General features: G+C 31.9%; 2 protein-coding genes across 3 annotated transcripts; both read right to left on the bottom strand.

The window, feature by feature from the left end:
- Nucleotides 1-682: 682 nt before the first annotated feature.
- LOC133183637 (GLIPR1-like protein 1) lies at nt 683-5,270 on the bottom strand. 2 transcript variants are annotated; one of them, XM_061318570.1, is made up of 7 exons: nt 5,191-5,270; nt 4,575-4,700; nt 4,118-4,174; nt 3,098-3,227; nt 1,232-1,341; nt 1,000-1,085; nt 683-837 (listed from the first exon to the last, which is right to left on the bottom strand). In XM_061318570.1, exons 2-7 carry the CDS (start codon nt 4,695-4,697, stop codon nt 729-731), a joined length of 615 nt encoding a protein of 204 aa, XP_061174554.1. In that variant the 5' UTR covers nt 4,698-4,700; nt 5,191-5,270; the 3' UTR covers nt 683-728. The 2 variants fall into 2 exon arrangements, with proteins under 2 accessions (XP_061174554.1, XP_061174553.1); XM_061318569.1 differs by having other exon boundaries at nt 4,575-4,703; nt 5,191-5,267.
- A 266-nt stretch (nt 5,271-5,536) lies between these two features.
- On the bottom strand, nt 5,537-13,802 carry LOC133182683 (GLIPR1-like protein 1). The gene is made up of 6 exons (XM_061317535.1): nt 13,725-13,802; nt 11,625-11,681; nt 11,057-11,186; nt 6,336-6,442; nt 5,912-6,000; nt 5,537-5,735 (listed from the first exon to the last, which is right to left on the bottom strand). Exons 1-6 carry the CDS (start codon nt 13,800-13,802, stop codon nt 5,537-5,539), a joined length of 660 nt encoding a protein of 219 aa, XP_061173519.1.
- Between the last annotated feature and the right edge of the window lie 2,145 nt (nt 13,803-15,947).

The following is a 15,947-nucleotide window of genomic DNA, read 5'->3' as shown; positions in this document are numbered from 1 at the left end:
AAGTACCAGTATATAACGGAGTATGTAAAGGAGACATTATATGTTGAAGAATCTATCAGTATGTAAGGACAAAGTATCTCAAAATAATGGGAAAATATCAGCATATAATGAAGAAAGTACATTATGAATGTTATCCACGTAAGGCAGTTGAGGCTTTCCATTAAAAAAAAAAATAAAAGATGAAACGAGGATTTAATCCATGCTTGATGCTTGAAATGAACAATGATAAGAATTAATGCAATTATAAAGTTTTCCACTTTTATTCGATTTATTGATCAATGATTATCCCGTTAACTAAAATAATTAGCCACTCTGTTACTACCCAATGACTTAAAATTTCAATATGTGACAGAGATAATTTAATTAAGGACTTTCTTAAAATTACTTTTTGTACATTAATATTATCTCAACCAATACAATAAAGAAAGAAATAATTATATTGAAATTAATATTACGAAAGAAGGCTTACAAATGTTTGTCAAATACATGCTTCATTCTGGCATAAACACTTGACTGAGGGAAATTTGCCATTCCAAAATTTGCATGCTAGCAAAGCTATGTCTCGTGTTGACTTTTTATACATACACTTGATTTTTGGATAGGGATCAATAAAATTATGATTTTACATTTTCTAGAGTGAAGGAAATAAAATTTACCTTTTTGTCACAAAAACAGAAAGGAATTTAAAATGAAAAAGATTTTTTTTTTATTTTGTGTTATCTTAGGTTTCACAAAAGCCTACGCAATCTCCTGCAGAGATTCTTTTCACAAACATATCCGAATGGACAGGCACTACAGCTGACCGCCTGGATGTATGGCCTGTCATGCAAATCACTACTGCAAAAAAAATCATTTGCATGTTTTATTAAGTCTAGTAAGAATATTTGTATAGGTAAAAATTCATACACACAACTCTCTCTCTCTCTCTCTCTCTCTCTCTCTCTCTCTCTCTCTCTCTCTCTCTGTGTGTGTGTGTGTGTGTGTGTGTGTGTGTTTTACCTAGGTCCATAATTACAGACTACAAAAGTCTTCGTCCCACAGTCAGCCTTTCCACATCCGACATATTCTGAATCTGCCCATGTCACCTTTGATTCCAAAAAAATAGATTTGTGCATGATTAAGCAATTATGATAATGACAATTTGATAGAGGTTAAGTAATTATTGGATATGGAAAACCCGATTGCATTAGTCAAATGCCCAAGTGAACTTTGATATAATAAAAGTGGTTACCTGTGTGTAGAACTCGCAGAAAAAGAAGAGTTGACATTCATTTGTCTGGATGTTGTAGAAGTTCCCTTGCTGGCTCCAGTATTGAATTGCATTAGAAATGTTTGAGCCTTCTGTATTTGAATTGTATATGCAATATTAATGCTAGCATTTTTCATTTTATTTAGCATTTTAATAAGCATCTTAATACTTTGGTACTGAGGTTTTTTAAGCATCTTGTAAATTTTTAAAAAGTATTTGTGAAATGAAATAAGTAAATTAATTTCCGAGGCACCTGCAATTTACCTTTTTGCATACTTAGTGAAGAAAAGGATTCTATTTTGTATTATTTCAATAATATATTTGTCAGCTTCTCTTGCTGTTTATTTTTGGTGTCCAACACACATATCATACTGACAAACAAAAGAAACGCACCAAAAAGTTAACTACAAAAATAATTTAAATATTATTTTTATCTTCTGATATTTAAAATTCATGAGAGAATATAACAGATGAAATTAATTAGACATTTGATTGAAAAAGATCTAATATTATCCACAGGTAACTGTTAAGCCCCTCCACCCCACATTTCCATGCACATCAGTTGCAGCTGTGATTCTTCATAGCATCGAATTCATTAGTCTCTTGATTTGAGCAAAAAGAATATTCCGTCCGCCTTCATGTAGTGCCTGTTTCTCAGATACTGTATTGGAATACCTCAAACCTGGGGCAACGTAATAATCATTGGTCCTCCGGTCCGAGGACTGTCACCGTTTGAGCCATTGAATAAGATGTTTTTATAGAGGCGTGATATACAGCATCTTTGCACCTATAACACTCTTTCAACTTCATTCGGATAACTTTTCTCGAGAAGCAATTTCAGTAGGTTCATATTGCCATTTTTAGAAAGCCTATCACGTAGGGAAAAGAAACGAGAACTTTTTTCCCAACATAATGCTACTAGATCTATACTTATGATGTACAGAAACAAACTCATGTTAGCACAAATCATAACCGAATTTGTTGAAAAATGGGTAATTCAAGGTTTCGTTTTAATTTGGATTGGAACAGGAACTGGAAACGGAATAAGAATCAATCAGCCGTTAAATAATAGATTACACAAAATTGAAAATGTCCTACCTCTTACAGTACAAAATTATACCCTTATGTCCGATTTCTTTCTGAAGAATGGATGTTGCGTTTCTTTTGCGTCAGTATATACAAATTCATAATTTTTAAAACCCACAGAATCAAAACCTTATCATAAGGGATGTCAAACTTTGGCATACAAAACAATAGGGGAAAACTTTTCAAGAATGACTGTGGCACAAGTGCTCAAAATAATATATTCAGTACTAGAAATCTTATTGAGGTTAGATTTAAATATTTGGTGTGCCCTCACGTACTTGGATTGGGCCACAATTTGAGGATGAAGCTTCGGTTGGAAATGTACAGGGATTCTTTTCACAAAAACAGGTAAACCGTCCTTTCTGACAAATTTTATTTCTTAAATAAAATCTGCAACATGACTACTTCTGTGAAAATTCACATCTCCTCAAATTATTGATCAAGGTGGGCCCACAGTAATGTTTTTTTTTTGTGTTTGTTTTTTTTTTTTTTACGAAGCAATATATATATATATATATATATATATATATATATATATATATATATATATATATATATATATATATATATATATTCAATTAAAAAAAGATTTAATGAATTCGTTTGGCTATTGATCCAAATATATGTAGTTGAAAACATGCACGAATACTATAAAACACTACAGCGTGTCAATCGCAAAGTCAGGAGGGAAAGGAATTGGACTCAGCTGAGCGCGATGTGACCACTGAACCTATAGTTATATAAATACATAAATAAACTTACTTATTCCTTGAAATATGTTTTCACCAACTCTGCTGAATGTGTGCGATTCTCTTGATCGGTTATCATTGTGAAGAAACGAGCACCTGTTTGCGTGCTGTTGTGCAATTGATTCAAGTTCCCGAGAGTACATCTACAAGTATGATCAGCATATCATTTCAATGATTGCAAGACAATCTGTTTTACCTCTAATGTCAACACATTAAGTCAAGGTAACCTGTAATGACACTACGATATCCTATAGCAGGCTATCTTGCCAACCTTAGCTTACTCTACAGAAACATATTCTGAAAATATGTCATAATAGTCAAACCCATAACCGTCATTAATTTAATTGTTAACCAGATGCGTCAAAATTATAATGCCTTATTGTATCAGCAAATTTTCACACTGGCCAAAATAACGCGAATTATTATTCTCGTTAATAATTATTTGTTTTGACAATTAAAGCATATTTTATTCAATTTTTTTACTGGCAAATGTCAAAAAGTTATAGAAAAAGAAAAAAAATATTCGTGGTCATTCTATTTAGTTTTATTCATTGTCTCCTGGTGTAATCTCAAAACTGGTTAAATATAAATATTGAACTGATAGGAAATGCATGTATATGTCAATCTTGTAAAGATGAAAATACAACGGATACCAGAAGAATCGGGGTGGAAAAGCATTAAATTTTTCTCTGGCAGCTTCAAGATAAATATCTGGTGGCAGCCCTTTACTTTATCTGGTGGCCGCCGTTTGAAAATTCTGATCGCCGCCAGATAATTATCAGGTGGCGGCCCTTTACTTTATCTTGAGACTGTGATATGAAATATCTGACAGCCGCCATAATAGTTTATGGCAGTTACCAGATAAAATATGGTTTGCTTCCCTGGTGCATTTTGGCTTTCCTTAATAGCTGCAAACGTACCCAAAAAAAATCAAAATTTATTCATTTTTTAACCATTTTATAGATTTTAGTCTCCAGTTTTCATAAGTATTTGAGTTCTTCCTGTCTACATAATTGAATAAGTCAATACATACCAGTCTCTTCATGTTTGCTGCTGGTGGAATGGCATTTGATCGTATATCATTATGCTCCTGCAAAAGACAGAAAGAACTTCAATACATTAATCCTGTAAAATATAAATACATCAATGAGGTAGAAAGTCAAAGACTCAAGTCAAAAACTTTTTTAAATGCATGATTAATTTAATGCTACATGTATTTGTTTTGAAACTCCTCATTAAATAATTTATAATGTGGAATTTTTGGAAATATAATGTAATATTCAAATGTATATATGCACTTAAATAGGATTTTACGCTAAGGCAAAATAACTTTTTTATCATAAAGGATTAATTTCGTATTATTTCTTCTTTGACAGTCTTTTGTACGCTTTTTAGATCTGATGACTTTCCTTGAACAAGAAGATAATTTTTCTTCAAGGTGATAAGACTAAGAAACGGCAAATGTATTCTTATCAAAAAAAAAAACTTACCTGAACATATTCAACCCAAGCTGTTGCATAGACCTTGACGACCAGTAACAACGGAAGAACTGGATATTTAGCCATGTGTGTGATATTAACGACTGTCTCAGAGTGATTGGTGAGTATAAGCATGTCCTACTGGTAGAAAAGCCGAGTTTTTATACACTTGTGATGAAGAATTTATTTTGGAAAGTGCACATTTATCATGCTATGTATTAATGTCTTTTCGATAATAGATGTGATTTTTGTTGAAATATTTTCATGTACTTTGTATTTTTTCCTCCAGGTAGCAGACATGTAAACATGTTTTGTTTTTCTTTAAAAATTACTATTGAAATTCAGTAATTCCAAAACAACAAATTAGTAATTCATCTTTGAATAGAGGAAAAAAAACAATTCAATAATTATCCTCATATATAAAAGTACAAATTGATTGAAAAAAAAAGATCAATCAGTGTCTGTACCGATATGTATTATAAATGTTAATGAAGGCGTCGTTTTGAGTTGCAGTTCATGGTGTAATTATATCTTTCTAATCTAAGTTTAAAAGAATATTAAGAGAATGAACCATAATAATATTAAGAAAATTAACAAGATAGAATATGTCAAATAAATTAACACATACCGTGATCTGAAAATTCCGGGTTTATAATTTTTATTATGTTTACTAAATAAACAAGATGTCTACATAATTACATTATACTGCTTTGTAGCAGAAAAGGAGCGATTTGAAGTTGACTATCAATCATTGTAATTTGCTCCGGATTTTAAACATTGTCTACAGATTATCGACCCTGCGCATGCATATCGTTTAGTCGCCAAACGAGTAAAGAAAAAATAATTCAATACATTGAACCATAAATACATGATTTATTCAAAATATACATCAATCTGTAAGAATCTTAATAAAAGATATCATTATAATTCGGAAACAGATTATATCAATATCTGTGATATTTGTTGGTGCGGATTTAGCCGTGGTGGTGGTGCGGTTTATGCGTCGTGGTGGTGGTGGTGGTGGTGGTATGGGTGTTGTGATGAGTGGTGTGGGGGTGAGTAGTGTGAGAGGCGGAAGATTTTGTACACAGTTTATTCTCACAATGATAACCATGTGGACATTTGCTGCAAGGTGTTCCATGGGTGTAAGGAATTTCTCCACGATAGTTTCCGCTACAGATGTAAAATTTCAATGAAATGAAGGCAAATGCAGGCAATATGAGATTTGAAAAGGAATTTATTCATAAACAATTATATATCTTCAGATTTCTAATTTTGGACTTTGTATTAGTATGATGAATTGAATTACATATTTAAATTTAGGCTATATGTTATTTTTTAACATTTACCCTGGTCCATAGTCGCAAACGATAAAATAATGTCCGTCAGGACAATGTTTAGTAGCACATCCTACATATTCAGTGGTCGCCCAAACTTCCTTGAAAAAAAAGAACATATGTAACAAGATTATGCCTGTCCAATATGCATAAAATACTGAAGTTTCAAACATGCAGACAACAGTATACTGTAATTCTGTCAAATAAAATGCGCGAACAGCCGTATGAATGTTTTTTAATTAATAAAACAAAACGTTTATAACGTCTGAAACTGGTGTCGAAGATGAAAATGTTATGGTTAATTTTAAGGATAATATAATTCTGTACCGTAGAGATAGAATCTTGATAAATGTCTCTGTGCCAGATTTAAGGTAAAATAATGATGATTCGGGGGAGAAGGGGGACAGAATTGTACCAGTTTGTGAGTTCGTCTTACCTGTGTGTAGTGGCCGCAGTGTCCCTTTAAGCAAGTGTTGTTGGCGTAATTGTAATTTACATGTTCTGCGAACCAACGGTCTACAGGGTATTCTTCCGTATGAGCTCCTGAATTATAAAAAAATCTTATTTCAGGGAGGAAATAGTGTACACCAAAAGTTTTTATTATCCTATTTCTTTATTCTCAACGAAATATTAACAGCAGTTAAGGCGAAACTTCATGAGTACTGTACAACAATATATTCGAGAAGTGGATTAATCAAAAGGGGATACACAAAAATTCCAAAGGGCTTTTAGAAAATTTGAAATCACAAATATTTTACCTTCTCAACAGTATCAAAGTGTACTACTAATCAACCTTTTATACAACCATTCCCCTGACCAGGCTTTTAGACATCATAGACAAATGCTTCCTCGATAAAAAGAGTTTTAACTCGTAATTTTGCATATCGTGTCATTGATCATCTTCAAACTTATTTTGGTTAAAAAAACATTCGGATTCTACACACAAGTACTCCAAGTTTGATAGTTTAAAGATGCTCGATTTTCTCATTGCCAATATGTAGTTTTTGGACACCACGTCTTCCAACAGCTGTTGGAATTCAATTCCCATTGGTCTAATTGTGTCCCGTTATTAGGCCAACTTAAAAATGTTTGTTTGCCCTCTCCCGACTTGGGATGTAAAAATTGGTAGGTAGGTAAAAATTTATTTTTCCAGGAAAATTTCAAAATCTATGCTGAATTTTTTAAAAATCTGGAATGCACAAAAAATTGCTTCCTGGGGGTTTATCAAGTTTTGAGTCAGGCCAGTTTTATCAAGTCGGTCGGGAGAGGGTAACCAAACAATTTTTGAAGATGGCCTTAGCAGACCTATTTTTGTACTCATATGAAGCAAAATTTATTCAAAAACTTGTACATGCAAAGAAAAAGTCTCTTGCTGTGATCTTCAACTGATATTTAGATATATCGACGACTTTCATCAACTAACAATATTCATTTTCATTCCTACAATGATTCGATATATCCCATTAAACTAGAAATAAAAGACATCACAAAGTCCGACACATATGCTTCATATCAGGATATTTTATAGAGAAAGAATTTCATGACAAACGACTAAACTTTATGGGGAAAAAATACTTCAACTTTTCTATCGTCAGCTTCCTTTACTTATGTAGCAATGTACATGTACCACTATCACCTGCATGTTGACTTAATGTTTCCCAGTTACGCAAGGGCATATTCTACGTAAGAAAACTTTCTGAAACGAGGTAGGCTATTGACACATTCACATATACTAGTAAATTGATGATACAAGGATATCAACAATCTCATTTTGCAAATCCTATGGTCCATACAATGACCTTGTTTCGAAATACAATCTGTTCGTTAGGTCGAATGTTGACTGACTTCTTTCATACAAATTGTTAGGCTATTATTTTCACACTGAATTGTCTACGGATGTTTCTGTTAACGCGATCATGACAAGGAGCACAAGGCGGGTGTGACCAGTCGACAGGAGATGCTTACTTCTCCATGGCACCTGATCCCAACTCAGAGGGGCTTTGTTCACATTTGTATTGTTTAAAAGGATTGAGCATGATCAGTGTTCGCGTGTTATTTTCACATCTCATGTACGTATTAGAAAGATAGTTTTGCAAAAAGTGAACAGAGATCTGTGATAAACTAAGATTAAATTCAGGCTTAAGATTGCCAGCTAAGAGTAATATTTGATCGTGAACGTCAAATTGGCTTTTATTCAGTATTTCCCAGTACATCTTCATTGTACATGTACTTTAGTAGGTGATCTACAGATCTATTTAAGCTTCAGTTGTCATAAATATATTAACTATATGGCCAAAATTGAAAATATGTTTAATGTTTCCCCTAACGCGACCGACCCAATTAAATCGCGCCGACTGAAAAGTTTTTTAAAATAAGTTTATTCAAATATTTTTTTTTATTGTTCATCAACTTTCATAAAATACAATTTCACCAAAATCCGGTTTTTATGCGAATGACCGATTTTGATCTACTGTGATTTTCAAGCGTTTGTTGGAAACAAAATGGTGCCCATAACATTGTGGTTTCAGAGGGTTCTTGTGACGTATTCACCTTTTGCCTTTAGCTTATTAGAATCCTACTCACTTGTAACATTTCGTTAATAAAATTCACTATGACTAATTATGATTTGGTGATATTTTCAAACCTATCTTTTAAAATTAAGGTACAGAGTAGTCCCCTTAAAAGCAGACGAGGGTCCAACCTTGTGAACACATCAATCAATTTTAAATTTTATTTAATCTGAGACAGTTCATTTATGTTCTTATGTTTACTATATGTGATTACAGGAGTTGTATGATATTTCATTCCGATGAATAAAATTCAGACGTTCTTTATTCATGCCTTTTACTCTTGGGTTAAGCTTCATGACTATGACATCGTGTATGACATTTTATCATTTTAGATCATGGTTTGGTTCAATTGAATATTGTTTACAAACTCTTTCCAGATATAATTTTGAAATCGTGATACAGCTTCCTGAGACGTCCAGTGTATTTTTCTTTAATTAGGCCCTTGGAGATAGGTTGTTTCTTTACTTTAAATACCTTTGAGAACTGTTTGAACATTTGCCCTGTGAAGGGCTCCAAATTTAGACGTTTTTATTGACGGGGCACAAGCATATAGTAGCTTTGTTTATATAGTATACTATATATCGGCAAAATTATTGGGGGGGGGGGGGAGGGGCATGGCCACCCCCCGATTCCTACGGCCATGTATCCTGAATGTATAGAATGTAATAGAGAGGTTGAGATTTCATACGTGTACGTGTACGGATACGTCTAGTAGGGGAATTCCCGAAATGTTATTTTAAATATTTGAAAATTATGAGTAAAATGTTAAAACTGGTTTTGAACTATATGAAAGTCTTAGATGTTGTTATGTTTCAATTTAATTTTCACTTCTCACCAGATAATCCTTACTTTATGACTTTATTAAAAGGGTTTATAATAGGTACTCCCCAAAATGGGAGTGTGTAAGATATGATAATATGATAAGAAAACGATTAGTTAGCAATAATTAATTTGATCGTTTTTGTCATCTGAAATCTTCATACCTATTGTGGGTATATAAAAAACGTTTCTCTTTGATGATGTAACATATTTATCATAATTAGTGAACTTTATTTCGATTAAGTAATTTACATTGAGTAAAGTGGTATATTGCCATTTCCGTTTATCTTGTTTTTTTTTAACTTCAGGTTCCGTTTTGAAATTCAAATACTTCGAAATCTTGTGTTTTCGTTGGACTCTTCATTTTTTTGCGGCCGATTTGATGCTTTGTATCACTCTTGATTAAAAGCCTATAGTGGCTTCTTTCCTGTCAATCTGTGGTGCGCAGGATTACCGTCAAACATCACTATTTTACGTGTATTACAGGTATGAACTACAATTTCATTTCAAATATCCGGGAAATGCCATAAATTACGGAAGTGCAACGAAATTCTCAAAATGACAATAAAATAGATGGTAACTTTAAACGTATTCATTTTTAATGCAACTTTTCATTTTATGTTTTTGTTATTAAAGAGTACTAGTACTTGTGTATTTTCTGAAAAAAAAGTCTATTTTTTTGTTTGTACGCCGTATGACCATACGACCATACAATAACACATTTAAGAATGATAAAATCCTTATTCATGGCTACTATAGTATATATTTTACTACATTAATTCAGTTTTACTCAAATGTGACGGATTAACACGTTGTGTTTGTTTTCAGATTAACGTGTCTCTTATTATCATTTAAAACGTGTTGCATGTTTCAACGATTATACCAGACAACCGTTGTATATAACAAATATTTGGCATTTCTTTAGAGTACAAATAGCTTTAATTAAAAAATAAACCAAAAGTTTTCAGAACTTCTTGAAAAATTCATAGTAAAATTTCCCCAAAATTTTAAAGAAGAGCCTATATTGGTTATTTTGTATAAGAAAGTAACATATGTACATATGGAATAAAAATAACCAATTTAAAAGGAATGTTAAAAGAAAACCGGAAAAGATATTGTTAAGAAATAAATTGTTTAACAACATACAAATCTTAGAGTTTTATGTGAGAAAGTTTCATTTATTTTGATGACTGGGCCGATTTAGCCCCTTCGTGGATTTAGCTCTTTTATAGTCTGACCAGTCTCAACGTCCCACAATGTGATTTGAACCTGCGACTTAGAATTACATTGTAGCTCCTGACTTCGGAAGCCCAAATTGAAATTCACAATTCGAGGCCCTTGAAAAAGTATTTTGCATATGTAAGCATTTGAAGCTGATAGTAGGTTTGAAAAATATACTCGGATGTCCAGTCTTTACGTATCTAAGTATTTTTAAAGTCTTTTTTTAACATTTGATTTCAATAAATTTACACTTGCTTGAGATATTTTACAAGGAATAATTGTTGTGAATTGTAAATTTACCTAAAATTTTGCTTTTAAACGGCAATTGTTTGATATTCTGTTTACAAATTACTATCTTTTGTACTTTGTATTATTCCATTAAATTGCAGAATGTATTTTCAAAGCTGCTGTCAGGAAAAAAAATTATTTGCCTACCTACCTATCCCACTTGAGATTTTAGGGTCGGGTTAGGGGAAACAAAGATATTTTTAATGATGGCCTTATAACTTGAATTTTGCTTTACAAATGTTCGATCTTTTATACTTACTTGTAGACCACTGAATGTTCTCTCCCACATAATGAAATGTCGCAGATTGCTGAGATCTCAAAGAATTATGTGATAAACTGCAGCCATCTGCCCATTTTTGTGCTATTTTTGCCAGTTCATCGCTCCAGATCTTACAAAATATATTAAACACAAATTTATTTGGAATATGCAACTTGATTATTCACTGTGTAAATTTATTACTATTGTAATGTGTTAAAAGAAACATCCTGATCAATTATTTATTGTTAATATTTTATCTATATCATTTAAACATCGAAATAAAAATTTTGAGAAACTTGTATTTGCAATATATTTCGAATTGCATTCTTTCAGAATCTCTTAAATCAATGATCATCTTCTAGTTCACCATTAGTAATACGGACTATTGTATGTTGAGAAGTACTTAAAAGAATAAGTTCAAATTGCATATTAGTATCCCTTGCTACATAAACAAATAAATGCAAATAGAAACAATGTAAGTGTTTAAGAAATGTTGAACTGGAAATGAATTGTTGCGGCATCTTAAAAATCACATGGTATTTTAATACTTGAAAAAAAAAACACTCACCAATTTCTTCATGTTGGCGGCTGTCGGGTGAACTGAAGCACGCAACTTGTTATGTTCCTGTAAAAAATATGAAAAATTGGGATGTTAGATAAAGGAAAGTCTGTATATAAGAAAAGTGGACATTAGGTAGATTTAAGTTCCATATGGCGTGTAAAACGTTGCATTATTACTGTAATAAACAAATCTTGCGCTGTACTTGATAAGTCTTGTGTCTTGCATGCAAAATCTTGTTATTTTCGAAAACAAAAAAAAACTTAATTGTTATTCGAATACTCGTTATTCATATTCAGATGCATGTGCTTTATGTTCTAAATCGTGTAAAGTCCATAATTTTTATTCATGTTGAGAATTATCATTTTTATAGGAAATCCTAGTATGATTTATATGGCGTCTCCACATGAGTGAAATATTCTCGAGAGGGACGTTAGACAACAAACAAACAAAATATGATTTATTTGTTTATATTCATTTGTATGTTTAGATTTATATTATCCCCGGCGATATATATTTATAATCTAGTAATTCATATGTGTTAATCTTGTGATTTATATGCCAAAAGTTGATATCAATGTTTACAAAGTTGATATATTTATAGGCAAATATTCAAATATTTTCTGATTCATATTCGAAAATCATATTACTGATTTAACTGATTAATATGCAAAATTTTGTTAATATGGAAAAATGGAGATAACAAACAGTGATCGTCCCCCGAAAAATCTACAATCAATATAAATTTGTAAACGGGGCAAAAAACATAAAATCCCGGAATTGAGAGGTGGGGTCATGTGAAATATGAAAATAAATAAATCACTAGGATAAAAAAAAATATAAATCACAAACTTTTCCGAAATAAATATCACGATTTTCATATAAATTACAAAAATTCACAAATAAATCATCAATTTGTTGCAACATTGGATTATTCTAATATGAATAACAAGTTTTCGAATATACATACCCAATTTCTTTCATATAAATTTCAAGAATTCACATCTAAATCACATGTGTATTGAATATGATTAATAATTATCAAACATAAATAAAATTAAGAATATGAATCATACATTTACGAATGTGTTTTCGATAGGGATGTCAACGAATAGTCGACTATTCGACTATCAGTCGAATGGACCGACGATCGAATAATGAAATGACATTCGAATATTATTATAATTTAATGCTTACTAAAATAAAAACTGACTGCATGTACAAACAGATTTATGAGTTCAATTGACGGGAAATCACACATTTTGGAAAATTTATAAAAGTTTCTTAATTTATTTCATATAGTCATGCTTTTCACGCATTAAGTTGCATTGATTTTGATGTTACTTTTAAAATAGATTTAGATTTTGAGTTATAAGTACGCCATATACCAGTGAAGTTTGAAATAAAATTTTACGTTCAGAAAATATTCCGAATATTCGACTATCGTTCTAATAATGCAATCGAATAATCGACTAAGGAAAATAAATATTTTGACACCCCTAGTTTTCGAATATGAATACGAAGTTTTCGAATATGAATAACAAGATTTTGCATATAAATTACAATTTTTATCTAAAACAGCAAAGATTTATATTATAATGCAACGGTTTACATACCCCAGGTTTAATTTCAAGATCAATTGGTAATTTTAACAGAAGACTGCATACTTTGATTCATAAAACACATATACATTCGGATTGGATCAAGTGAAATGTTTATTAAGAATATTGACGATAATGGCATTTCTCAAAGCATTGTCTTAAACTTCAAGAACAAAAAAAAATCCCAATCGAGAATAATTTAAGTAACTTAAAATTTTGTGTTGTGGGTTTTATTTTTGATTTTAATATTCTCTTGTATAATCAAAATGTTTTCTGTGATTTGAAATTCGGATAAAGGACATGACAATGTGTCAAAAACAAAAATACGTTTTTTAAAAAAAATATTTTCCTACCAAGAAAATGCGAGAAAATTTTACTTTAAGAAAGAAATTATACAGAATTTAAATATCAAGAACCAAAAGTCAGAAGTCAATGAGAATAAATATTCTTCAAGTCAATTTTACCCTGCATGAATTTGGGTGATTCTTTTAGGAAAATAATGTCCTACCGATAAAAAGTCGCACCATGATGATACAAAGAAACTTGCTGTAAGCACCACACACAATAAAGATCTTGGAATCGTCATCTTTGCAAATGAGGAGTCAAATCTGTGTATCGAGGTTAGATTTTATACTACATAGATAAGGTAATAATAATGTGGGACTAATGAACGCCCGCCGTAACCTAGGTTAATAGATAACCAATGAAAACTCTCTGTGTATTTTCTTTGAAAGTTTGTCTTTACTTTCGAGAAAACTTGATAAAAATTTAAGTAATCAAACTTTGATCTACTCATACCTTGACCTAAATCTGAACATTAATTTAAGTTTTATCTTTTTTTGAGAGTTGAAGGCTAAAAAATTGCAAATTTACGCTTTGACTCAAGGAAGACGAAAAACAAGGCAGAAAATGTTTTGGATAAAAATGATTTTACAGAAAAACTCCAAACTTAAATACAAAAGTATGTAAAGAAAACCAGATTTGACCCAGTGCTAAATGAATTTGAAGGTCTTGGTCAAGTTTTCGTGGCAGTGTTTCTAGGAGTATAACATATGTTAAGTAAGATAAGTAATCCTAACCTTTTCCATGTTGTTTTTATCCAATTTTGGTAAAGCTAATATTGCCATTAGATAATGAACATTCTTTGATAAAATTGATGTGCTATAATTAGAAGAAATAACCAATTAAGAAAGCTTCCTTAAAGGGGCTTTAGCCTTGTTTTTTTTTTATCCTTGAAAGGATTAATATTTTTAGAATAATTTGTTTAATGACTTATTTTAAACAACAAACTGTTCCAGAAACAACGTCATTGCTTTGGCAATTTTTGGGTTTGTTTAACATTGCGATTATGATTAATATGACTTTATATATATTTCAGGTGGCGTGTCTGTCTGTCTGTCTGTCTGATATTACTCGCACCTTGCGTTTCTTTTTTGACTCTGCATCTTTACCCTTTTACCATTTAATGTAAAAAATTTATAAGTAAATTTTACAAAATAATTGCAACAAGAAGTATCTGACTTTAGTCATAAAATTTCATCAGTGGATAGACTAGATCATGTTACCTTGTCTTTTTATTTTAAGATAAAATTTACTTTAAAATTGGTATAAACGATAACAGTAGTAAAACTGAAGATATACGACAATGGCTTAATTCTACCTATCTATCTGATCTATTGTGCTGTTCTGGCATTTATCTAGAGAGGTGATCTGAAAGATACCCTTTCTCCTTTCTGGATAATGTCTTGGAATTTGATCTCAAAGACACTTTTTGTCCAAGGTTGAAGATTATTGGAGTATTGCTTATAACAGAAATCCATGAAAAATATTTCATTGCATACTACTATAATGATTTTCACTGCATACAAGTATAATGATTTTCACTGCATACTAGTATAATGATTTTCATTGATTATGGTCACACTTTTTCTTTAGGCCTATACCATATTTACTCTTTTTTTATGTTTTGAAAATGTATGTCTATATGAAACGGAGAAGATTATGCCAATCGAGGAATTTCTTCATCAATCTTTTTAGCTCACCTCGATGAAGTCAAGATAAGCTGATGCTATACCCCAGCGTAGGCTTTAGAGTCGGCGTCCCGGTTAATGTTTCAGGAGCAGGTCCATTCCCAAGTATCTATTAGCCCTACCTGGACCAAACATGAATGGATGACATCTAAGGATATACACTTAAAACTTGCTTCAGATGCTGGATATGACCTACATTTTCCAGATGAGTGACCACTGACCAGGTTAACGTTTTTGGAGCAAGTACATTCCCAAGGACCTTTAAGTCCTACCTGGACCAAACTTGCAAGGATGGTGCATCTAGAGATGGACACTACCAGACTTGATCTGACCTACATTTTCCAGATGAGTGACCAAGTTAACGTTTTTGGAGCAGATCCATTCCCAAGGAACTATAAGTACTACCTGGACCAAACTTGCATGGATGATGTATTTAGGAATGAACACTACCTTACTTGTTCGGATGCTGGATCTGACTTATGTTTTCCAGATGAGTGACCAGGTTAAGTTTCTGGAGCAGATCCATTCCCAAGGAACTACACCTACCTGGACCAAACTTGCAAGGGTGATGCACGTATACTATGGACACTATCCAACCTGCTTCGGATGCTGTATCTGACCTAATGTTCAAGATGAGTGACCAAACTTGCAAGGATGATGCATGTAGGGATGGACACTTTCCAACCTGCTTCAGGTGCTGT

This window comes from Saccostrea echinata, unplaced genomic scaffold (assembly GCF_033153115.1).
Source record: "Saccostrea echinata isolate AGI-Se365-2 ecotype Australia unplaced genomic scaffold, CSIRO_AGI_Sech_v1 ptg000009l, whole genome shotgun sequence".
NCBI classification, from domain to species: Eukaryota; Metazoa; Mollusca; class Bivalvia; order Ostreida; family Ostreidae; genus Saccostrea; species Saccostrea echinata.
The sequence above is the reverse complement of the archived record's forward strand: the minus strand, read 5'-3'. Positions and strand labels throughout refer to the sequence as shown.

Excerpts from the sequence above, each read along its gene's own strand:
- LOC133183637 (XM_061318570.1), bottom strand. The coding sequence starts at position 4,697 with ATGCTTATACTCACCAATCACTCTGAGACAGTCGTTAATATCACACAC. Across the intron at positions 3,228-4,117 it reads CAGCAAACATGAAGAGACTG|ATGTACTCTCGGGAACTTGA; the intron begins GTATGTATTGAC and ends TCATACTTGTAG. Across the intron at positions 1,342-3,097 it reads AAACATATTTCAAGGAATAA|AAGGCTCAAACATTTCTAAT; the intron begins GTAAGTTTATTT and ends ATTCAAATACAG.
- LOC133182683 (XM_061317535.1), bottom strand. The coding sequence starts at position 13,802 with ATGACGATTCCAAGATCTTTATTGTGTGTGGTGCTTACAGCAAGTTTC. Across the intron at positions 11,187-11,624 it reads CCGCCAACATGAAGAAATTG|ATCTGGAGCGATGAACTGGC; the intron begins GTGAGTGTTTTT and ends ATATTTTGTAAG. Across the intron at positions 5,736-5,911 it reads GTTTGCGACTATGGACCAGG|CGGAAACTATCGTGGAGAAA; the intron begins GTAAATGTTAAA and ends TTACATCTGTAG.